At 42.7% G+C, this 25,796-nt stretch overlaps 3 protein-coding genes across 3 annotated transcripts; all 3 read left to right on the top strand.

The window, feature by feature from the left end:
- Nucleotides 1–12,844: 12,844 nt before the first annotated feature.
- On the top strand, nt 12,845–13,754 carry LOC119769330. Its single transcript, XM_038261341.1, has 3 exons — nt 12,845–13,098; nt 13,169–13,287; nt 13,375–13,754. The coding sequence occupies exons 1-3, from the start codon at nt 12,845–12,847 to the stop codon at nt 13,752–13,754; spliced, it is 753 nt and encodes a 250-aa protein (XP_038117269.1).
- A 5,456-nt stretch (nt 13,755–19,210) lies between these two features.
- Nucleotides 19,211–21,703, top strand: LOC119769329. The gene has a single exon (XM_038261340.1). It carries the CDS (start codon nt 19,211–19,213, stop codon nt 21,701–21,703), a length of 2,493 nt encoding a protein of 830 aa, XP_038117268.1.
- A 31-nt stretch (nt 21,704–21,734) lies between these two features.
- LOC119769328 lies at nt 21,735–24,581 on the top strand. The gene has a single exon (XM_038261339.1). It carries the CDS (start codon nt 21,735–21,737, stop codon nt 24,579–24,581), a length of 2,847 nt encoding a protein of 948 aa, XP_038117267.1.
- Nucleotides 24,582–25,796: the final 1,215 nt, after the last annotated feature.

Below are 25,796 nucleotides of genomic sequence, written 5' to 3'. Positions count from 1 at the left end.
TTATTTTTTTCCGAAATTTCTCAACTTTTCTTTTTTTAGTAACTTAACTGGAAACAATTGTGAGGTATGTCATTTTATGAGAAATTTATAATTCTCAAATCGGCAATCACACATTAGGGTAATTTTTCATTTAGATCAAACAATTTCGTTCAAACAGTCCCTTTCGAAACCAGAGTGTAAGAGCAAGGTCGACAAGAGTAGTTAAGGATCTTCTCACCCAGTAATGGAAAAAACATCAAATCTCAATTATGCTCAAAAGTCACCCTGAAAATTGCTCAACCCTAAAGTGCTAATGGCCATCGAGGCGGTCGTCCGCGCGACTGTTGCGAATCTCAAAACAGATGAACTGCCTTTTTCTGTTGCCAAAACCAGCCGGTGACCTTCGGTGGCGGACGTTGGATTTGGCGGCGGTGACCGGCTGGAGCGAGCCTAATAACAATAATAATCGATCCCGGTCTGGCAGGCTTGATCACCAATCAAAGAAGGGGGTTGTGAGCTGGTAGGTCGAAAAACTGCAAAATTTAGTCAGTGGCGTTAGGTTGGCCTTTTGGGCCTTTGCTCGAGGCGGTAACGGTGACGGCGATCAATATGTCAAGTTCGATTGAAATCAACGATCAAATTTCACGGGTGTTTGAGAGTGAACACGCTGTCACGGGGTTGCGCTTGAGGTTGAAATAAGAGGTTTGGTGATTTTTTTATTGGCTGACCTCAGTTTAAATTAATAAAAACTGGTGTAGGCCTATTATTGACTTTTTACCACCACACTTGATCTAGAACCCTCCACAACTCAGCTCACGGACATAAACCTAACATAATTACCGGCCTAATGAGCTCCAATCTGTCCAACACACACGAATCCGACTTGACCTGGCACCTTTTCCAGTTGCCACCGCCACTATTGCCTCCTTGTTTTCATAATTATAAAGTTATAAAAATAAAACCTCCGTGTCGTTCCAGCTCAAAATGCCAAACATACAAACCCGGTCGGGCTGTTGTGGACCAGCCAAGTCGCGATGATTAATAACAACAATAAATGCAGTCACGATTATGATTGTGCACCTTCAAGTAGTGGTGGTGCAGTCAGACCCTTACGGTTTTCTTGTGGGAGCCCAAATCATAATTTCCACTCCACTCTGAGGGTTGAGAAAACTTCAGCGTTAGATCCCACGGAGGATCGGTTCGAGTGGTTTTAGTGCCGAACATGAAGGACATTTCTGATCGGCGGGTTTTTACAACTCCGGCTAGTTCGTAGTACGCCGGTACTTGGCCCTAAGGGGGTCTCCTACTAACATCGTAGTCATACGATCAGAACCTGCACCAGAGAGGAGCCTATAAATACTGAAAGAAAATAATCAATTATTTCAGCGCGCGCAATATCAAAAACACAGCTGGAAACGACTTGTTAGATTGAAATCGCTTTTGTGTTCTGGTGACATGTTTTTCAACTGCAAACGATAGAGACCCCATAACTACATGACACAAGGGGAGGCAGTTTTGGTGTGTCATTTGTATTATTACCTCCTCTGTGTACTGTCGATGCAGCCAGTAGAAGTGGGCTAGTCGATTAGGAAATTTTTCGCGGGTTCGTCGCTTGTTGGCATTGCAAGTCACCAACCCAAGTCTTTTGTTTTACACCGATCTAGAGGGGGTGTTTTGGTGCAGTGACAGGTGAACCGAGGAGGAGATTGGAGAAGCTATTAAGAGTGTAGCAGTGACGTTTGGTGGAGGAACACTGATTTGTAAAATGTTATTTATATTCACATTCTGTAACATTTCCAATGTATCATAGTTTTTGAAAGAAGATAATTGATCTTTTCAAAAATTTCAAGTTGTCTGTAACTCATGAAATAAAATATTTTCCAACCAGTGTACTCGCGTGCATCAATTCCATCTGTGCAAACTGGAAGCCCCCTTCGGCACAGGGGGCTCAGGTGCTCCACAACTCCCAAAGTTCAACCCTCCACCTTACAGAAATTCATAGCGCCTCAAATGCAGCACACTACCCGCTCCGCAAGGTTCGGGGTCGATGCAAATTGACAATGTGTGTTCGTGCACTAAACTCCGTCTCCCAAAAACCCCGCAAACGACGACGACGTTTGATCTATGGAGGGGAAACTAGCTGGCTGGCGGAAAGGACAAGCACTTTTCGTGCAGGTTTTGATTCATTGTGGGGCACAGCCGACAAAAATGGTTTCGAAATCTCATAAATCTGTCACACGCGAAATGCGACGGAATGGTCTCGGCGCTCGTCACAGATGGCTCGAAGAGGTCGTGGCAGGGTACAGCGAATTTTGTCACTGGGAGACCTTTGAAACGGTTGAGTTGGTTGTTATTAGCGTAACGAAATCTTCAGTTTTGTTCAATTTCGTCTTCTAAAGTTCCTTGACATGTAGTTTACCAGCTATAATTGTACAGTAGCTTTTTTCAATGCCTCAGACCGTTTCGAATTTTAATATACAGCATAGCAGTTTGAACCGCGGTAGGATAAAACTCTCTTCAAGTACTCTTCCAAACTCCTGAAGAAGTTTTGAAGAGAATTTTATCCTACCGCGGTCCTAACTGCTATGCTGTAGCTATCTTGAAGAGCTCTTGTAGAACTCCTGGAAAAAAAATGTTACTTGGGATTTTTGGAAAATGTCATTTTAAGAAAAATTTAATGTATTTTTCGAATCTACATTAACCCTGCAGGATCATTTTTGTCATCTATAACATTTTTTTTTCATTTTCAGTGAATGTTTCAGTTTTGTTAATTTATGAAAGATTTAGGCTCGCTGAACATGCTCTTATCAACGGAATTGATTTTTTTCTAGTTTCCTGTCAATTGAGGTTTTGCAGCGTGACTGTGTTTCAAATGTAGGTGGCGCCAAAATGAGGTTACTTGCCAAAAATCGTATTCGCGATTAAAAGCTCCATAATTCCGACAGATGGCGTAAAGCATCGAAGAATGACGATTCAAATTTTCGCTGTTCGGTTATATAGGAATGCAAACTTAAAATTGAATTTACAGCTCTTAGAACAACTTTTGAGTAAAAAATCCAATAGTACGAGTGTAAACTTATTGCCCTCTATAAATTAACGCAATAAAAAAAATTTGAAAAAAAAAATTTTGAAAAAAAAATTGTATAAAATGATAGAGCATCAAAAGTTTAGGTTATCAGCTCAAATTTTTGCTCAAAAGTTGTTTTGAACGCTGGAATTTAACACAACAAAATTCGCATACATAACCTCAAAGAGCAAAAATTTCAATCGACATCCTTCGCACTGTTCTGCTACTCAACACTAGGTGTCGCATGTCGTTTAGCTTATGAATGCCAATTCCTTTCTGCTGGATTCAAGAACAATATCGCTTATTTCTCATGATTCCCTGCATCAATTCTAATAAAACTAGTTGCACAAGATTTGAAACATTTTTGCTTTAAAACAATGAACATCAATTTTTGGGCGCGCAAAAATTTGTGAACATTTTCTTCAAAAACATGATTTGGAACACGAAAAAATGAGCTTCCCCGTATACGTCAATGAAATAAACAGTTATATAGTTGATAACTGATGTGTTAACGTATATTCAACAATTTTTATTGATTTTTGACAGACTTTTTACCAAATAGTCAAAGTTACTATGTTTTTCTAATTTTACAGTTTTCTCATAGAAAAATCAAGCAAATATTGGAAAGTTGTACACCAAATTGTTGGAAATGATTTTTCTCATCCGAACCCGGCTTAAGTTTTATAAAAATGTTGATTATGAAGGAAAAAACTTTTTTTTTTCAAAAAATCATAGGTTTACTCTGTTTATTCATAGGTGGCGACTCGTGTCTTTTAGCTTTGCTGCAAATCCTCTATTAATAAATTCTAAATTTCGACTCACCAATTCCATTTGAAAAGAGCCAAAATCAAAAAAAAAGTTTTCAGATCGGGCTCAAAATTTTTCTGGACGTTCCTTATAATTAGACCAATATTTTATTGTTTGGCCATTAGGGTGACCACTCCGTGCTAGGGTGGTCCCAAAAACGGCAATTTCAACCGATTTTAGTTGTTTTGGGCGCAAATGAAAGGTGATACAGTCATCCCACATATTCGGAACGGTTTCCAAATCGGCCAATGTTCAAAAAATCATAGCAAATCGATAATTGAACTTAATGATTCGCTTTTACCTTCATTTGAAAGCTTTTCTTGCGATCTTTCGAATGCTGTATCGAACATCTGCAAATTTTAACTTTTATATGAAGATTTTGAAAAAACTACTTTGACCCTTGAAATCCACAAATTCGGAACACTTTTTTCTTACGAGTGTAAACAAACTTTGGATCTCTCCAGGAGTACATATTTATTACCAAATAATGACTTCACACGCTGAAACCAATAAAACTCAAGCTTAGTGATGTTTTATACATGGTTTGATAACATTTTTGCAAAAATATCAGTTAAATTCAGGTGTTCCACAATTGTGGGAGGCACAATAACATCCCACAATTATGAAACAGGCCATTTGGAGGCAGTGTTTTGCTGCTCTGGACAAAATAGTCTTGGAATGAAGTTTTTTGTTCAAAAAGTACTACTTTTACTAGTGAAATAGAAAGATAATGTCCAAATGAATGTTCTAAAAATAGTAAGTTCGACAGAAAAGCTACTTTTGGCATGCTACTGACAAATTATCATAAAAGTGTTCCGAATTTGTGGGTGTTCCGAATATGTGGGATGACTGTAAGTTGGTCTTTCTAGGGAAAATAATTTGGAATCCAAAAAACCAGTCAAACATTTAAAAAAGTCGTATGAAAGCATAAATGGTGTTTTGACCGTGTCTGGACCATGCCGTCTATGCCTGAAAATATTTTTATCTGATTCATCGGAAAATTTTACATAACTTATCAAATTACTGACGGTGTCGAACTGTCCGTTTCCGAGAAATGATTTTTTGAAAATACGCCTCGCGCAAAAACTGGAAATGACAAAAACGAAAAAAATCATACATTTTTTACTAAAAATGCAATAATTTTAAAATTTCAGTGATGACTTATACATGTTTGGGCATTAAAATATTCATGATTTAAAGACGCAAGTAATCGCTCAAATTTTAAAGAAAGTTATGATTTTTTGAAAAATTTGCCTTTTGCAAAAATTTACGAAAATGGCCGTTTTGGGACCACCCTAACACGGAGTAGGTCACCCTTATGACTAAACAAAAAAAAAGTACGGGTCTAATTATTTTGGCTAAGGAACCCCCAGAAAATTTTCAATTTCGATCGGGGAACTTTTTGTCGGTTTAGGCTCTTTTCAAATGAAATTGCTGGACTATCAATTGCAACAGGGGTTAGCAAAAATAAAGTTTACAATTTTATGTATCGGCAGGTAATTCACTTAAAATACAATTTTACTGATTTGAGCGAGTTCAAGGAATCATAATTTATCATACCTGGATGGAACTGAAGCGTTTACTTACATGAACTTCAACAATGTCGAGTTTTGTAATCAGTTTTTCGCGAGCAAACCTGGACAATCTTGAAGGGTATCACAAACTTCATAAATGCTTCGAATAACATATTGCTGAAAATGTAACTGGAGTTTTCTTCATCGATGAGCAGCCAGCATGCCTCTAATTGATCATTTGCATCCCTGGTGAGAAAGCACGCGCAAAGTAGCTAATTAAAATATTTTATGGTTTAAGAAATTCGGAAATTTTGATTTTCTTTTCAATTTACAAATAAATATTGAGTTTTGGAAAAGCTGACAACATTCAGCGCTTTCCAGAGAGGTCTCTTGAACCTCCCTTGCCGATCGGCGCCAAACTGCGTAGATCTTCGTCACGCGATTGCCCAACTCACCTGGCCTAGCTCCAAGTCACAACGGACCCGCCGCCGCGTGCATTTTGCTGAACTTTGCCTCGTCATCCGTTCGCTCTAATACCCAACCCGCCGCGACCACTCTTTGGCACTGGCATTGGGACCATTATAGGGTCTGTGTTTATGAGGGCACTAATGCAAGGGCCCGCTCCGAAATAGGATGTTGTTGGCCTTCGAGGGGTTATCGTAAAACGGCGCCACACTAGTGCTGCCCTTGGACGGAGACCTTGACCAAACCTTTTCTTTGGTGGTGGTTGTGGAAGGAGGGACTTTTCGGATTTTTGGAGGAGGTCTCAATTTCGATGTTTGGATCATGTTTCGGAGACTTTGATTTGCGGTTGTGGCAGCTTTCGCAACGCGTGGTTATGAACACCGTGTGCATTGTTTGTGGCCGACCTGAATGACGGCGGTGACGACTTTGACACCTGGGCCGTGGGGAGGTCTCCAAGGGTCTCCCGAGAGCTCGCGGCGTGGGCAATATTTGCACGGTAATAAATCACGATGCTGCACGCTTCTCATCGCGAGCCGTTGTTGTTTCAAAAGGGATAATAAAATGTGCCAGGGGTTAGTCAACACGGCGACGATGACCACAGATTTGATCGTGTCGGTATGTGCGAACACTTGAACCCTGGTGTACTACTCACGTGTGGTGATGACGGCACAGATTTTTGCATGCAACTCTAGTAGAGTGCAAGGGGATCATCTTTTTTCATTACGCCTTTTCCCCTCACATACAAGTCCTAAACTGGGGTCCGCCGTGTTCGGTCACGATGGTTGTGGGCAGTCCGCGCGGGCATTAATCTTCTCGCAATGGCAGGAGTCGGAGCTGTTATGTTACGAGCAAGGTTTATTGCATAAATTACGGTAAATGACCATTAGTATCATGAAAAGATGATAGAATGTGTGTAAGCTAGAACTTTGACTTTGTGGGCAGATTAGTGTCTGTTAAAATGACCATTTGAAGGTGAGTATGACTAGACGAGGTGTGACTTCAGAGAGGACTTTTAAGAAAGCAAAAAAGAGATAACTTTCAAAGATTTATTGAATTTTCTTAATTTTTGGTTAAAATTTTATTTAAATTGTTTTTGTCGATTAAAATTAAATACCCTGATATCATGAACTAAAAAAAATCGTCGTTGCGTAGTTTGAAAAATCAACGAGACAAGATTAAATTTATTAACAAAATATGGATTCAAATTTTCTTTCCGAAAAAACATTTTTTGAGTTGATGTGCACCTTTATTCAAATATTAAAAAAAAAAACATAAATGATTTTAAAGACAAGATATTAAAAGAAAGGTAGAAAAATATATATCTGATAGTTTTTAATTCGTCATTCAAAAAATTTCTAAGAAATAATTTAACTTTATAAAAAATTTGCCAGCTAATTTCTTGACACATTTTGAAACATTTTTTAATATTTTAAAATTATTTTAAGCGATCTTTGTCTGTCTGTGTTGATCAATCGGACCGCGCACTGGACTCACAATCCAGAGATCGCCGGTTCGAATCCCGGGGCAGACGCAAAAAATTCTAAGTGTAAATAATATAGGTATTCGGTGCCCTCTCCCCGTGCCCATACCTTCACACTTAGGAGACCCGGGAGGCGGAGTCTTGTCGCAAAAAGAACGATACACACCTGTGGATCCGTTGACGAAACCGCAAGGTTTAAGAGGGCCACATTATAAGGTGTTACGTCGATTCCGTTTTTTTTAAGCGATCTTTATTTTCGATATAATTAATTTTCCATCATTGAAAAGTTGTTCTTAAAAAATACATTATTTTTGCTTACTCATTTAAGAATACTAAATTTTAATCAAAATCCTTAAAAATGTAACAATTCAAAAGGAAGTAAAAACAGCCAAATTTAAATTTAGTGTCTTTTAGTAATCCTTTTGCACATTTATCAAGTTTAATAATTATAGAAATGATCAGAATTAAATTCAAACATAAAGAATATTGAAATGTAAAAAAAAAAAATCATTTGAAAATATATAAAGGCAAAACCCAAAAAAACGTTGAATTAGCAGCATTCTATGTTAAAGCAAAAAAAAAAAATTCAAATTATTACAGCATTGCCTTGGCGTTAAAGCAAAAATAAAACAAATAAATGTTTTGTTATAATATCTGAAAATTTGAGATTCTCAAGTTTATATCTTTAATTTTTACACTTAATTTATTTATTGAGTATTTCATAAACAGCCTTTACAGCCAGAACTATTTTAAAAAGCCGTCGCGGGCCGGATAAAATGGTTTCACGGGCCGGATCCGGCCCGCGGGCCGGACGTTGGGCAGGCCTGACTTAAAGCTATTGGGGTTGGTGTTGCTGTGCTAATTACCACATAAGTTTACATGAATTTTGGTTAGATTTTTGGTTCACTGACATCAGAAATTGGCTTGCCTTAAACATTTAATCTGGATATATCCAAAGTTTGTTTTCGTATTTAATAAAAATAATCAAAAAATGAAAATGCAACTTTCGATGCTGAGCATGAGCATGAGCATGGTTGACTGCCAATGAGCTGCTACTCCGTTATTGACAGATCAGCTGAAGTTAAACAATGAATCAAAAATGATCAGTGGGAGCCAACCATCCGTTCACTGTTTAACCTCTGAAGATCCCTACTTTATTAGTCAATACCGGCGCCCTCCCAAGAAGCCTGCAGTTCAACGAAAGGGAGGAATGTTAGTCTGATAGTTGAAGTTGCAGACTCATCAAGCACATAGTTTTTCGCTAAATACTTGTTGATACAGCTTGAGACCGTTGAATCCACAGCATCTCCTTTAAGCATCACGTGATTAATATTTTTTTGGGTTAGTAGGATAAGGTATTGGCTTTTCGATGCCTCTCGAGCTATGACGCTATGGGGAGGACTTTCATAACAGACCCGTCGGCGAGCCTTCCGAGCAACGATGCTATGGGAAGGTCTTTCTGGTTAGCACACAAAATCACTCACACACAGTTATTTTGCTCCACTATTAACTCGACGACAGGGATGCCAGGTACACAGATTTGTCTGTGTTTTACAGACTTTTGAAGTTGTGTCCAGACATTTTGTGATGCACAGACAAACACAGACTTTTTAAGACCGGCTCCGTGGCTTAATGGTTACGGCTTCTGCCTCATAAGCAGAAGGTTCAGGGATCAAATCCCGGCCGGTACCTTTGAAATTTGGAATCAGGAATTTGAACTTTGAATATGAACAAAAACGAAAATGAATCAGGTGGGATTCGAACTCACACCTCTGGATTGGTGGTCTGTGGGACGCTAAGCAGTCGGCCATCAGAAGGGTTACACTCTAGCAGTGAATTGATCCGTAGTGTTGAAAAATGTTATCTTCTCATATTAAATACGCGCTGATCCCTGATTTGCCTGACGGGATTGGAAGTCTAAATATAGATCGAGTTTCCTTCAGATGCTTGCTTCTATGTTCAGGCGGGGCCGAACAATGCCCAGCGACCTCGGAATTGGACCGCAAGGAGCTCTGTCATTCTGAAACGGGTCGTTGGAAGCAGCGCGAGGGCTATCACCACCTAATACCCGGGACTGAGATAAATTGTATCAGCATTCGGCATATACAAAGCCTGATACAAACTATACTTTCCCATAATATCGCTACCGGTTAGCGGGTATGTGATTGGACCACACACACACAGACAAACACAGACTTTTTAAATTGGACACAGATATACACAGATTTTCCAAAAACGGAGTGAAAATTCGATTTTTGAAAGTCAGGATGGTTTTGACAAGCACTCCCCCCCCCCCGCTCATAAAATTTTTAAGAGAGGATTGTTGATGTTTGAGTTTATGTCAAAGTATGTGCACAGACATACACAGACTTTTTTCACGCTGTAGTTCAGACTTTTCAAATTCTGACCTGGCATCCCTGCTCGACGATCCAAATTGTCAGTGCATCTTTTGATCATTACATAGAAATGGCTTTTTTACTGCAAACAAATAAAACCTTATTCGAAAAATTTAAACACAATCCACCCGACGCCGTGCCTTTCGATCAACGATGATATAGGAAGGGCTTTGAAAATCACAAAACAATAAATCAAGACATACACAATTCACGACAAAAGGCACACAAAAAAAAAATCACTTTTCACTCCGAATATTGTTTACACCACCTTTACAAATAATGCACTCACCTCATACGAACAGCGACACAAATTATGCACTCAAATAATGCACTCATCCCATACGAACAGCGACACAAAAGCACACACAAAAATTAACCTGAATAATCACGACTTCGCGTCCCCACTTCCAGCGCACCAATCTGAAAATGAATCTTTGGATGCTGAACATAGAAACGAAAAATGGAAACTTACATAAATACACAAAAAAAAAATGATGTTAATATTCATCAGGAAATGGTGACAATTTTGTGTAAAAAAGTGTAATATTATCTCAGAGAATGATGAATTTTCATTAGTTTCTGGTGAATATTCATCAAGTTCACATTTTTACACAAATTTTTAGGTAATATTACTCACAAAAGAGGTAATGTTCGACCTACCAAATTTTCAACATTCCAAAATTCAAGTTTTTCTTGCTTGTTTTATCTTGGAAGGTCGAAATTTTGGTTAGTTGAATATTACCTTTTTTTTCGAATAATATAACTTAAAAAATATGTAAAAGAGTGAACCTGATGAAAATTCATCTTGATGTAATTTCACACTTTTTTTCCTGATGAATATTGCCATTTTTATGTGTAGCCTAGTGAAAAGAAACTTGCTGTTTTCTCAGCCTTAAGAGAATTTTGCCTTAATAGCTGAATTGTTTTCTTTTTGTTGAAAATAATATTTTTCGAGTTATTTTAATTGATTAAAAACGAAAGCATGAGATCATTTTGACTCATAGGTGATTCAAAATGTTTAAAATAAATTTGAAATGTTTAAAAACAGGACTTAGGCGACTTAACTCAATCGCAACATTTTTTTTGTCATCGTAAATGAACCTTAACTAGTTGAAATTACAAAACTTGTTTAACAAATTTTATTTTTAGTCTTTCACTCTTAGGGCAATTACTGTTAATGATGGTTCTGAATTCAGGGTCCAGAAATAGTAAACTGAAATGAAAAATTAATCATTATATGTAAAGTGCTTCTACAAACAACACAAAGAAACCCGCTTTTCGATTGATATATTCTGAATTAAGATTTGAATGTTTTTCTTAAACAAAGATGGCTGCCAATGCAATGGCCGATCGAGAATGATGCCTTTCAGAGCCTTGAACGGTTTGTTAGGCCATTGTTAATATTGAAACAGTTTGTTAGTAAGTTACACACTAAAAAATTTGGAGTGCAACATTTGACGTACACAAAAAATGGTAATATTCATTAGAAAATGATGACAGACTTTGCGTAAAAAATGTATAATATTACATCAGGAACTCGTCGCCGTCGTGCTAACTTGTCGTACGTGCATTTTGGGCCAAATTGAGTTAAGAACGCCATTTTGGGCAGCTGCCTCACCTTTTGACCTTCACAGATCCCCAAAATTCGATTTCAATCCTGAGATATTCAACAAAAACCGAAAAAACTCCGTGCATTTTTGTCACTTTACATAAGAAAGTAGTTTCAATATTGTCGTGCTATCTTGTCACTCCATGAAAATTGATGTAAGTGCGACAAAAGGCCAAAGGGATTTCAGGCCAGGAAAGTCAGGATGCGTTTGTCGCACGTACAAGCTAGACTACCGTAAACATTTGTAATTATAACTCGGGACTCCAGCAACCAACTTCAACCAAACTTTGGGACAATGCACAGAATGGTCAGCCAAACAAAACGTGTTTGTTATTGTTTACATTGCGTGCTCTCGTTTTTGAATATTCAAGGTCAAACATTAAAACGCGTTTTTCTCGGAACGTCAAAATGGCGGGTGCGACAAGATAGCACGACGACGTCGAACTGAGCAATTTTCATCAGATTAACATTTTGACATATTTTTTAGGTAATATTACTCAAAAATGATGTTATATTCAACCAACCTAATTGAAAACCTTCCAAAATTCAAGTTTTTTTTTCTGCACAGCAAAAAAAGTAGTAATATGGTTGCATGTAAAACATCGAAATGTATTTTTATAGTTGTAAAATTACACATTTATTCAGCACACCGATTTATAAAAAATACTAACACCCATTACTCCCGAAACGTGTAATATTGCTAAAAAAATTATGCAATATTGCTCTCAATGTTGTGTACAACATTCGCTGCCTATTTTTGTGTAAAATTACCGAAAATTCATGTAGTTGACTTTGACAGTTCTAATCGTTGAACAGATGAAGAAATGTCATTTGGAATTTCCACTTGGAGCCATTTGGATGTCGTAAGTAGTTTTTCTCCGCTTTGATTTTTCAAAATAAAAGAATTATCAACTTTTTACAGATAACATTTTTGCTGCGAAAGGCAAATCCGCTTTGTGGCCAACTCTCCTTCCGTGGCCAAGTTGCTGATAATCGAGAACGACCCGGGTGTGGATGAGGTGCGCAATTTCATCGTGGCCAACCATCCCGCCGTGGCCAAGATTCGGATGATCACAAACGACCCGGGTGTGGAAGAGGTGCGCATCCTCTCCGTTGGCAACATTCCTTCTGTGGCCAGATGCTGATGAACGAAAACGTCCCGGGAGTGAACGAAGTGCGCATTCTCGTCGTGGCCAACCATCCCGCCGTGGCCAAGATTCGGATGATCACAATCGACCCGGGTGTGGAAGAGGTGCGCATCCTCTTCGTGGCCAACCTTCCTTCCGTGACCGAGATGCTGATGAACGAAAACGTCCCGGGAGTGAACGAGGTGCGCATCTTCTTCCTGGCCAATCTTCCATCCGTGGCCAAATTGCTGATGATCGAGAATGACCCGGGTGTGGATGAGGTGCGCATTTTCTTCGTGGCCAACCTTCCATCCGCGGCCAAGTTGCTGATAATCGAGAACGACCCGGTGTGGTAGAGGGGCGCATTTTCTTCGTGGCCAACCTTCCTTCCGTGGCCGAGATGCTGATGAACGAAAACGACCCGGAAGTGGACGAGGTGCGCAATTTTATCGTGGCCAACCATCCCGCCGTGGCCAAGATTCGGATGATCACAAACGACCCGGGTGTGGAAGAGGTGCGCATTTTCTTCGTGTCCAACCTTCCTTCCGTAGCCGAGATGCTGATGAACGAAAACGACCCGGGTGTGGACGAGGTGCGCATCCTCGTCGTGGCCAACCTTCCCGCCGTGGCCAAGTTACTGATGATCGGGAAGAAGCAAGGATTACTGATTGGCCACAGAAGGAAGGATGGTCACGACGAGGATGCGCACCTCGTCCGCTCCCAGGTCGTTCTTCTCGATAACCAGGATCTCGGCCACGGAAGGAAGGTTGGCGACGGAGAGGATGTGCACCTTGTCCACAACCGGGTCATTCTTGATCATCCCAATCGAACATCTAAACAGCAGTTAGTGAATCTTTCAATCGAATTATATTTTTACAAAAAAGGACGATTTTGACACAATTTAACTTATTTTTTATTTTCCTTCCACAGATCTGGTTCGATTTTCACCAATCAACGCCGGGAGTTCGATTAGCTGCGATATTCAGAACTTTTTATTCCTCGGCCACGAAACATTCGATCGAGAGGAAGATTGGCCGCAAGGAGGAACCACACCCGGTCTTTTTCGATCATCAGCACCACGACCACGAATGGAAGGTTGGCCAGGTAGAAGATGTTCGCCTCGTCCACACTCGGGCTGTTCGCGATCATATCGTCCACAACCGAGCATCCACCGGATGCTGCTCGAAGAATTTGGGACGTTGCTTGATTCCGTGGTGGCGCGGAAAATACTGCGCTGCGTCGAAAATCTGGCCTGTTTACATGGTAGAACGACTTTATTACGAATAAATCACAAATTTTCTGCGCAATAAATGAAATTGAAAAAAAAAATCGGTTTGTTTATGTTTAAATTGTCATTTCTAATACAAAATAACCAACTCGATATCTATCCCTGGGGTCAAAATGGGTTTTGTGTAATATCACACTTTTTTCAGAGTACATTCGTAGATGTAATTTTAAGTGATTTTTTTCACAAAGGTGATGTGCATGCTTTTGCATGCGATTTTACCATCGGTTTTTTTTCTGTGTGTGTAATCGTGGATTGAACCTAAGATTATATCATGTAATCTCGCCACTATGTAAACAGATGGATCTTTACCGATGTAGCTGCCCATACATCGTTTACAGTTAACACAGTATATGTCGCACGGAAAACCTACTGTTACATTGGCATTGATCCAATCATTTTTACAGCGGCGAGATGGCCGAGCGGGTTGGGGCGCGGACTTGGTAATCTGAATGTGACTCTCGCCGGATTCATGTTATTTTTGGGGTGAGCAGACCTGACTTTTTTTTTCATCTGTAGATGCTTTTTGTGTACACGATTTCTCATACAATATTACATGCTTTTGCTCAGAAAGGTGATGTGCATGCTTTTGCATGCGATTTTACACAGAATTTTTTTTACTATGTTGGTTAAATCTGATGCATATACCTGGAGCATCAAATTTGATATAATTTTACGTCAAACAAAACCCGCTTTCACGTCGCAGCGAAACACAATTTTCTTTTAGAAAATCTTTAAAGAAAATCAATGTTTAGTCTTGCTGACCAGAACCTGCTACCATTATGGATGAAAACAGTTAAATCTCTGACAAAGGTGAGTTTAACTGATATAAAATAGATAGGACCCTTTTTTTGGAAATAGCTCAAATAAAAGTAACTAAGCAACTCCCTCCTACTTCAACAACTTCCAACTAAAGAAGTTAACGTAGGCCGACTCCGACTTAAACTCCGTTTTAGCGGTTACGATTTTTCTTCGAATCCCCCCTTCAAAATTTGTCAACTCCGTCTTCGGGTCTTCAAAAATTCTTTACTATACCGACTCCGTTTCAGACTCAGCAGTCCTAAAAAAATTTAGTTTTCAAACATTATACAAAATTGAACTTCTTTGTTCTATCATGTGACAATAGCCACATTAGAATCTCAACCGCGCCGTTGTTCCAAGGTGCTCAATATCATTCTTTACTCGCAATCATTATTTAGTCGGAGCAATTTTTACACTCTGGTCGCAAAAAAAAACAATGTAAAGTGGATGCAGCAGACCCATTAGCCACGATATGGGGGGGAAGGTTGAGACCCCGAAATGACTCTCCTATTTAACCCTCACGTCGCCACCGCCACCGACGCTCCGGCAAGTCGTCCGGTTCAGACTTAGTTCAGGCTCGGCTCAATAGGCCCAATTGTTCGAAGGTAACTTGGCGCCGGTTTTTGTGCACCACGCTGCTGCTGCTGCTGCTGCATAACGCGGCCATTTTTCGCACAAGCTGTCAGTCTAGTGGCACACACATGTGCCACTGCGACGGAATTCCAAGGTCCTACTCTCAATTTGAATGGCCATCGTTGAACCGTGTACTCGGGGTTCACCGCAGTCGACGGGGTCCTTCCAGAGGCCATGCGAGAAATCGAATCTTGTGGGAATTGAGGCCCTTCTCGGCGTTGCAGGTCGTTCCAACTGAGGTATTATTTTAATTTTAATATTTTTCATCCACCGCGTGGTCCTGCACTGTTGCATTTTGGGACCTCTCTTACTTAATGGCTCAGTTTTGGTTTATTGCAAATATTATGCTGCTGGACTATTCGGCAATACAGTGACGCTGTTCGGCGTGCAGATTTTAATCGGTGCAACCAGAGACCACCGAAGGGTTGGTGGACTCGCTTAGAGTGTCAGTTCTTCAGGAAAAATTAAACTCTGCTCAAAAACTGTCAGAAGATTTTCAAAATTCAATTAAACTATAGATACTTCATATAGGCAATTACATTTTGATTACCCCCAAAACGGCTCTGACCACAGCTTCTGAGTCAGCTCTTGGACCACTAGACTTTGTCGTGATGGGGCACCGCAAAAGCCAAAAGGGCTTCCCGCAAGAGCCCCGACGTTGGGATGGTTGGTTATTGATTGCACCTTGCCAGGCGTACCGTACCAGGGACCTACGCCATGGTCGCTACTTTGAAGAGCTTAAGATTTCAATTATGCAAGCCTTAATTGTGCCAACCTGTGCCGCTGCTGAAGAGAGTTCAAATGGCCATCGCCGGATCGCTGGCCTGAGCCCCCACATTTGCATGTGCCAACCCGGTGGGCAGCCCACTTCTGCGGTAATGTGCCACCAAAGTGCTGCTGCTGGGAGCCCTCGCACGGTTGTAGAACATATACACGGCCCCAGTTGCACAATGACCTGCCAGAGACCTGTCAACGCTGTCAATGTGCACTTCTTTGGCTCGAGTAGTCCCCCTTACTGGCACCTAATGGATCATATTTCGATGCACTTTGCACCGGAGCGGGTGCAGCGATTTAAATGAGAGAAAGAGAGAGACTTCAACGAGCTGGAGACGAACCCCCGCGCGAAAATTTGTTTGAAATTGTTTTATTTGTTGCCAGGTGCTGTGTTGATGAGTGCAACATTTCGGTACAAAGCGATCGCTTCATTGTCCACGCCAATTGCAGCTGAGACGGCAAAAGAAAGATCATTTTATTGCTATGAAGAGTGTGAAACTTGATCGATGTGATCAGTAGCAGCAGCAGCGGTGCATTTCCCAAGTTTTGCTTCATGTCCGATGATGCTGCACTGCTTGTTGTTTGAAGGAAAATCAGTGTTTTTGGGATGACTCATGACGCAGTAGTACCGCTATGCCTCCTAGGTTTATTTCCGAAGCTGGTGTTGATTTTGACATTTTTGAAGTTGATGTCAGTAAACGCTTCAGTTTTGCCTTAATACAGTGGCCCTCAGCCGGCTCAAACCTGAGAGCCATTTTTGGCAATTTGGTTTAGTATTGTAGACCGCATGTGAAACATAACTGAAAATAACTGAAACTTATCAAATTTTAGCAAAGAAAAAATTGAGTTTTCATAAACTACCTTTTTGCACGACTTTTTCATTTGATTTTCCAATATAATTAAATGTTTTCGTGTTTTCAAATTTTCACAAAATGCTTGTACCACATATATCCCTTTTTATAAAAATTCCCGCGCACAAATTAAATTTTCATTCGTTAAATTTTTTAAGATTTTAAAAGATAACTGATTTTATAAATATCGAAGTTTCTTTTTAGCTTAAAAATTTTTTATGTTCTTTATATAATATTTTGTATTATATATTTTTTAATATATATTTATAATATGAATGAGATTTGAAACGAACATTTCAGAATACTATCTTTGAAAAGATTTTTTTTTCTATTGAATTAAAAATTGTACAGCAGAAATTTATATTGTCCTATGATGTATTTCGAAAAATAAGCGTTTCACTGTCGAAGAAAATCGAACCATTGTTGCCTTCCTCACTGAGGTAACTTTTTATTTAATGCTCGAAAACCCACCAAGTATACATATCAACTCAGAATCGAAAACTGAACAAATGTCTGTGTGTATGTGTGTGTGTATGTGACCAATAATGTCACTCAGTTTTCTCAGCACTGGCTATACCGATTTTGACCAAACCAGTCGCCTTCGACTTGGTTTAGGGTCCCATACGGTGCTATTGAATTGTTTGAAGTTTCGATAAGTAGTTCAAAAGTCATGTGAGCAATTCTCTGAAATTTCGGTCATTCGTTATTTTTTGTACTTTCCAATCCGGCTGAAACTTTTTTGATGCCTTCGGTATGCCAAAAGAAGCCATTTTGCATCATTAGTTTGTCCATATAATTTTCCATACAAATTTGACAGCTGTCCATACAAAAGTGATATATGAATATTCAAAAATCTGTATCTTTTGAAGGAATTTTTTGATCGATTTAGTGTCTTCGGGAAAGTTGTAGGTATGGATAAGGACTACACTGAAAAAAATTAAACACGGTAAATGCCAAATCAAATGCCAACTTTTCAGAAATTTTCAGGTTGTGCAAAACATCTTTGACCGAGTTATGAATTTTCGAATCAACACTATTTTTTTCAAAAAAACGAAATATTGGTCGCAACAATTTTTCAACTCCATTTTTCGATGTAAAATCAAATTTGCAATCAAAAAGTACTTAACTGATTTTTAGGTAACTTTTTTGAAAATAGTCACAGTTTTCCATCTTTTTAAATTAGTGCACATGTTACATATTTTTGAAAAGCTGAGAAAATTCTCTATATTTTGCTTTTTTTAACATTGTTGATACGACCTTTAGTTGCTGAGATATTGCCATGCAAAGGTTTAAAAAGCAGAAAAATTTATGTTTTCTAAGTCTCAACCAAACAACACACCATTTTCTAACGTTGATATCTCAGCAACTAATTGTCCTATTTTCAATGGTAAAATATGAAACATTTTTGAAATTTTCCGATCTTTCCGAAAACAATACTTTTGAAATCAAGACTAACAATTCAAAAGGGCCAAACATTCAATATTACGCCTGTTGGGACACACTAGTGCCCAAACACGAAGTCCGTATAGATAAGAGAGAATTGGAATTCAGTTACATTAGTATTAGCACACTATCACCTTATCACAACGCTCGGCCAGCGAGCCCGATCACGAGAGAGTTTTGCTACCTACTTTGCGACAAGGTCAAGTTCGTGGTGATCGCCACTCGTAGTTAAGTTGAAATACACATTTCGAACTGACCTCACGCGTTTTTCGTTCCTTTTGGCAATAAATCTTTCGTGCGAAATAAATTCGTCTTTTTCGATTGCCAATTACGACGCGTTTTTTTTTGACCCTCGAATATTCTTCGCGGGAGTGTTTGAAGGCCACCGATATCGCGCCTTTGACGACCATTCCCTAACATTTTTGGTCCTTCGAGCCGGATGTGCGCGATTTATTACGGACAATCGCGGACATTTCTTGTCGTACATTTCGCTGGCGTCAAAAGTGGACTTTATCGGGTCGTGTGGCTCTCGAACACCACGCCGCGTGTGAAGTGGGTGCAATAGTGAAAAAAAAGGCGCTAACTGTACTGTCGCGGTAAACTGCGCTGAAGATACATGTCCCGGAAACAGTGATAAGTGCTTAAAAATTGCTGGCGTGTTCATCGATTAATTGGAGAGTTTCTTCGATCTGCTGCCTCCTGCACCACGAGGTCACCACGTGGCACGGCACGGCGCGGCACGGCGTGGCTTGGGCTGTATTGTGCGAGGAGGACAAAGGGCCTTGACTGGATCAAAGGTCATCGTAGTACATCGATTGACGACCACGTGAGTACTGCATGTCTGTTGTGGTGGACTGATTCGTTTGGTTTGGGTGTTCGATCGTCAATTCTGCGCTTATCTCGACCTGGTTGGTAGTGTGCGCATCGTTTTTTTCCGCATTTTTTGGGCTTTGTTGAGCACTGCTGGTCGCTGTGGGACATGGCTCCTGGACTACGTGCGTTGTTCCACCAAGAGCGGTTCTATCTGGACACACTTACCAACGCAAAGCAGTTTGTGGAGGGTTACAAAGAGGCTCAGCACAGTGGACAATTAGCGGGGTGGAAGCAACGAATCGATGGTCTTGATGACAAATTTCATGCTAATCGTCTTGCCATCGAACTGTCGCTGGACGATGATGAGGATAAGTCCAAATCAGACAAGGTGACGGCGAAGCCCGAGGATGCCGCTGCGCAAGCTAAAGAGGACGCTGACAAGGATGCCGCTGAAGAAAGCAATCGACTTATACGCAAGAAATTCGAACTGGACTACGTTCTTGTGTACAGCTTCCTGGTCAACGAAATCCAGAAACAAACCGTGGCTCCCCAAGCTGAAGTCAACCCTGTCTCACCTGGACGCTCGCGTGTCAAGCTTCCTGACATCACCCTTCCCATGTTTAATGGTTCGATCTTGGAATGGATCACATTTCGTGATTCATTCAAATCTTTAATTCACTCCAACGCCGACCTGTCGCCTTTCGATAAATTCATGTACCTAGTGGGATCGATGACGCCGAAGGCGAGGGAGAGGATTGACAACATCGATGTTAGTGCTGCTAACTATCCACTCGCCTGGCAGGCATTGGAAGATTTGTTTGAAAACAAGAAGCTTATCTTCAAGGCGTACATGGATGTTCTCTTTGCGATCGAGCCGATGCGTAAGGAATGTTACGAGTCCCTGGCGCAGCTAGTCGACGGCTTCGAGCGGAACCTGAACATGATCAAGAAGTTGGACATCTCAACGGACGGCTGGGGCGCTGTTCTGGGTCACATGGTGTGCAGCCGGCTTGATCCTTCTACATTGAAACAGTGGGAATCACACTATCGTTCCACTGACGTTCCGGACTACAAGGAGTTGATGGCGTTCTTAAAGGGTCACCTCTCCGTTCTCCAGTCGCTGCCTACAAAGTCGTCGTCGGAGTATCACAAGCAAGAACAGCGGCCGCTGAAATCGAAGACCGTCCACGCAGTCACTAGTCCAGCGACCGGCTTGTGCCCGTTCTGCTCCAAGTCCACGCACTCTGCGTTTAAATGCGAAGTCTTCCAAGGGTTGCCAGTCCCGCAACGATTTGACCTTGTGAAGAAGAAGAATCTGTGCATAAATTGCTTGTCGTCGGAGCACATGGTTCGCAATTGCTCGTCAGGCACCTGCAGGGTCAACAAGTGCCATCAAAAACACCACACCATGCTCCACCTATCAGCGGACGATCGCCCAACGAATCCCAACAAACCAGTTGTCTCTCGCTCACATCCGCCCTTGTCGGAAAGCCCGCCGAACCCGTCCTCCTCGCAGTCGTCGCCCCCTCTCCCCTCGGTATCCCAACCGCCCTCTGCCACAAGCCTCGTGTCCACCAACTCGCCCGGAGCCCCTCGAGTTCCTGCCACCGTGCTGCTCCAGACGGCTATCGTTAAGGTACTCGACTTCCACGGACATCACCAGTGGGCACGAGTCCTACTCGATCCAGCGTCGCAGCTGAACCTGATCACCGAGAACATCGTGCAGAAGCTGAAACTACGCCGTTACAAGTGTCACCAAGCAATCGGAGGAGTCGGAAACTCGATGGTGACATCGTCGCACGCTGTCCACGTTCAGATTGGGTCACACTGCTCGGACTTCAAGTCCGTTCAATCGTTCCACATTCTGAAAAGGATCACCCAAGATCTACCTACCAGAACTTTCGACCCAACATCGTGGAAACTTCCGACAAACATCACCCTAGCAGATCCCAAATTCTTCGAACCAAGCTCAATCGATCTACTCCTCGGCATGGAACTCTACTACGACCTGCTACTAGACGGGTTCACCAAGCTGGGACCTGAGAAACCGATTCTTCAGAACACAGTCTTCGGCTGGGTTGCCTCTGGGAAAATTGGATCTGGCCAGGCGGAAGGAGCGCTGAAGATGGCTCATGTGTGCAGTGACCAGTCTCTGGATCAACTTCTTAACCGCTTTTGGGAAGTAGAATCCTGTTGGTCAGCAAGCACTCAGTCGATGGAAGAAGTCGCGTGCGAGGAACACTTCGTTGGAAATACCTATCGAGACGAGTCAGGTCGGTTTGTAGTCACCCTTCCGAAACAACCATCCGTCCTGAACCAACTAGGAGACTCGAAGAAAATTGCCACAAGACGATTTCTTGCCTTGGAACGTCGTCTCAATGCAAACCCTCAATTGAAACAAGTCTATACCAATTTCATTGAGGAGTATCATCAGCTGGGGCACATGCGCGAAGTTGAAGATGTCAGCTCCCATCCAGCTGGTCCGTCGTACTACTTACCACACCACGGAGTTGAAAAGGCGGACAGCACCACTACAAAACTACGAGTTGTATTCGACGCCTCCTGTCGGACGGACAGTGGAGTCGCGTTGAACCAGGCACTGATGGTCGGATCAGTGGTCCAAGACGACCTTTCGCCATACATCTTCGTTTTCGTATGAATCGGATCGCCTTAATCGCGGACATTGAAAAATGTACCGTCAGATTCGCATCCATCCTTCGGACTACCAACTCCAACGAATCCTTTGGCGCAATTCCTCCTCCGAACCGCTTCGCACGTTTGAGCTGACGACAGTCACCTACGGAACTGCCTCAGCCCCGTTTTTGGCCACGCGATGCTTGAACGAGCTGTCTAAGCAAGGCGCGGAGGACTACCCACTTGCGTCATTGGCATTGGGTAGGGATTTCTACGTGGACGACATGCTAACCGGAGTGTACGACGAAGAGGAAGGTGAAGAACTCTGCAAGCAGCTGTTGTCACTTTTGCCATCTGCCGGGTTCAGTCTACGGAAGTGGGCATCTAACTCCGCCGAAGTTCTGTCGAAAATACCCCCCGAGCTGCGCGACGAACGATCAGTTCTGGGGCTGGAGTCCCACACAACTCCAATAAAAACTCTCGGAATCCAGTGGCAGCCAGCTACAGACACGTACAGCTATGCAGTTCCAATCTGGTCTACACAGTCTGTCATCACACGTCGCGTCGTCGCATCCGATATAGCCAAGCTGTTCCTGCCGCTCGGCCTACTGGGTCCGGTAATAGTTCTTGCCAAGATATTCGTCCAATCTCTTTGGGAAGAAAACAAGTCATGGGATGCACCGTTGAAGCCAGAACAGCAGCAGTATTGGCGGGAATATCGCAACAGTCTAGAAGACATCCCATCAATATCCATTCCACGATGGGTAGCGTGCGCGAGTGATCCTGTGCTCGTCGAGTTGCACGGGTACTGCGATGCATCCGAACGTGCGTATGGAGCCAACATCTACATACGAACCGTATCCAGGGACGGCACTATTTCGGTGCGGCTGTTGTGCGCCAAATCGAAGGTGGCGCCTTCAGGCAAGTCCAAGAATTCAGTACTACTATCCTTACCACTGTTGGAGCTCTCATCGGCACTTCTCCTGGCTCACCTGTACCACAAGGTTGCCGCCAGTCTCGACCTGAAGACGAAGCCATTTTTCTGGACGGACTCGATGATAGTTCTGTGCTACATTCGGTCACCACCGGCCCGCTGGAAAAAGTTTGTTGCAAACCGAGTGGCGGAGATCCAACGACTCACCGCTGGCGGGATCTGGTCGCATTGCCCTGGGGCCGAAAATCCAGCGGACATAATCTCACGTGGAATGAGCCCCGCGGAGCTGAGAGACACACCCGCGTGGTGGATCTCACACGAGTGGCTTAATCGAGAGTCCCGATTTTGGCCGCCGATAAATCAGCCCCTTCCTGACTACCTCCCGGGCATCGCCCAAGCGGAGCGTGCGGTAGCGCTCCCGGTTCAATTAGTAAAACCAAACGAACTCTTCGCTATCCAGTCATCGTTCCCTCTCCTGCTTCGTCTTGTCGCCTACCTTCGTCGGTTCCAGCACAACGCGTCCTCTCGAGATCGCAACAACCGGAGGATCGGACACCTAACAACTCTCGAGCTGACTGACGCGACGAAGATTCTTGTTCGAATCGCACAAAGAGAAGCCTTCGCCCGAGATCTAGCCGAAATTGAATCCAGTGGACAAGTAAGCCATCGTTCGGAACTGAAATATCTGGCACCTATCCTGGTCGATGGGGTCCTCCGTGTGGGTGGTAGACTAAAACACGCAGCCATCTCCGAAGATAGGAAACATCCCATGATCTTGCCAGCTCGTCACCCCCTGACCGAGCGCATTTTGGTGCACTACCACGAGAAACACCTCCACGCTGGACCGCAGCTTCTCGTAGCATGTGTCAGAGAAAGATTCTGGCCCCTTCGTGTGCGCAATTTGGCACGGACTATAGTGCATACCTGCGTGAATTGCTATCGTTGCAAGCCCACCATCAGCGAGCAGCTCATGGGAGACCTGCCCCAACAAAGAGTCACACCCACGCTGCCTTTCCTCAACACCGGCGTTGACCTGTGCGGACCGTTCCAGTATCGAAAGGCGCCGAGAGCAGCACCAACTAAATGCTATGTGGCCATTTTCGTGTGCCTCGTCACAAAGGCTGCTCACATCGAACTTGTCTACGACCTTAGTACAGCCGCCTTCTTAGCGGCCTTGCACAGATTTATCGCTCGTCGAGGGAAGCCGAAGCTCATCCAGTGCGACAACGCAACGAACTTCAAGGGAGCAGAAAGGGAATTGGAGAAGTTACGAAAGCAGTTCATCAACCAGCAACTCCAAGCCGCAGTGGTCAACCGCTGTGCAGACGACGGCATCGACTTTAAGTTCATTCCGCCCCGCAGTCCCAATTTTGGCGGATTGTGGGAAGCGGCGGTGAAGTCGTTTAAAAAACACCTGCGAGCCACAATTGGAAATTCGGTACTGTCGCAAGACGAGTTCGTCACCCTACTGGCACGGATTGAAGCCTGCTTAAACTCCAGACCGTTGACTCCGCTCTCTGCCGACCCAAATGACCTGGAGGTCTTGACCCCGGGCCACTTCCTCGCTTTTCGTCCGCTCACTTCGCCTCCCGAACCCGACCTGTCCGAGATTCCACGGAACCGTCTCGATCGCTGGCAGGAGAATCAAGAACTACTACGGCGCATTTGGAAGCGTTGGACTATCGATTACCTCTCGGGCTTACACCCACGCACGAAGTGGACGCAGCAGCGTGATAACATCAACGTCGGCACGTTAGTGCTACTCAAGGAAGATAATCTGCCACCCCTGAAGTGGCGCTACGGTCGTGTGATTCGTGTCTGTCGTGGCGATGACAACAACATCCGTGTCGTCGTTGTACGCACCGCCGACGGAGAGTACACACGGTCCATTTCGAAGATCTGCGTCCTGCCGTTACGCCAACCCACCGCTGATGTCGCTGGCGCGGCCAACCCAAACCCCGAGGACTAAATCTTCCATCGCAACGCTGTGGCGTTGCGCACCGGGAGGCCTACGGGCCTCCAACCCCTGTAAGTTGTTTTAATATTGAATTTGCAAAAAGCTCATGAATTTTTCGTCCCCCGGCATGTTTTTGGCTCATCGATGGCGACTCCAACCCACAACCATGAGCGCGCCCAACGCGGACGATCACCGAGCATCAACCGAGAACGCGCAGAGGATCTCCCGTGACGTCACCAGGAGCAGCAATTTGGAAGGAGAGGAGAGCGGTCAATGGTCGAAGCAGAGCTGCTGTGGACAACATCAACAAAGATGACCTTGGCCTTCTGCGACGAAGCAGAAGGGTGCGATCGCGTGTATTGGTTGAAAGCTGACCCTTTCAACGGGGGCCGGCATGTTGGGACACACTAGTGCCCAAACACGAAGTCCGTATAGATAAGAGAGAATTGGAATTCAGTTACATTAGTATTAGCACACTATCACCTTATCACAACGCTCGGCCAGCGAGCCCGATCACGAGAGAGTTTTGCTACCTACTTTGCGACAAGGTCAAGTTCGTGGTGATCGCCACTCGTAGTTAAGTTGAAATACACATTTCGAACTGACCTCACGCGTTTTTCGTTCCTTTTGGCAATAAATCTTTCGTGCGAAATAAATTCGTCTTTTTCGATTGCCAATTACGACGCGTTTTTTTTTGACCCTCGAATATTCTTCGCGGGAGTGTTTGAAGGCCACCGATATCGCGCCTTTGACGACCATTCCCTAACAACGCCCTTTTGAAATGTTAGTCTTGATTTGAAAATTTTAAAAGTATTGTTTTCGGAAGGATCGGAAAATTTCACGAATGTTTTATATTTTAACATTGAAAATCGGACCATTCGTTGCTGAGATATCGACATTAGAAAAAGGTGGGTTGTTTGGGTGAGACTTAGAAAATATCAATTTTCCTGCTTTTTAAACCTTTGCATGGCAATATATAGGTCGTATCAACAAAGTTCAAAAAAACAAAATATAGAGAATTTTCTCAGTTCTTCAAAAATATTTTTAAAAACAATGGAAAACTGCGACTATTTTCAAAAAAGTTACCTAAAAATGGCTATAACTTGAAAACGGTGCACCTAATGAAAATTCAGTAAAGTACTTTTTGATTGCAAATTTGATTTTACATCGTAAAATTTTTGCGACCAATATTTCGATTTTTTTTAAATTACTGTTGATTCGAAAATT

The sequence above is a fragment of the Culex quinquefasciatus genome, chromosome 3 (genome assembly GCF_015732765.1).
Source record: "Culex quinquefasciatus strain JHB chromosome 3, VPISU_Cqui_1.0_pri_paternal, whole genome shotgun sequence".
NCBI classification, from domain to species: Eukaryota; Metazoa; Arthropoda; class Insecta; order Diptera; family Culicidae; genus Culex; species Culex quinquefasciatus.
This window is presented reverse-complemented; position numbering and strand designations above follow the sequence as displayed.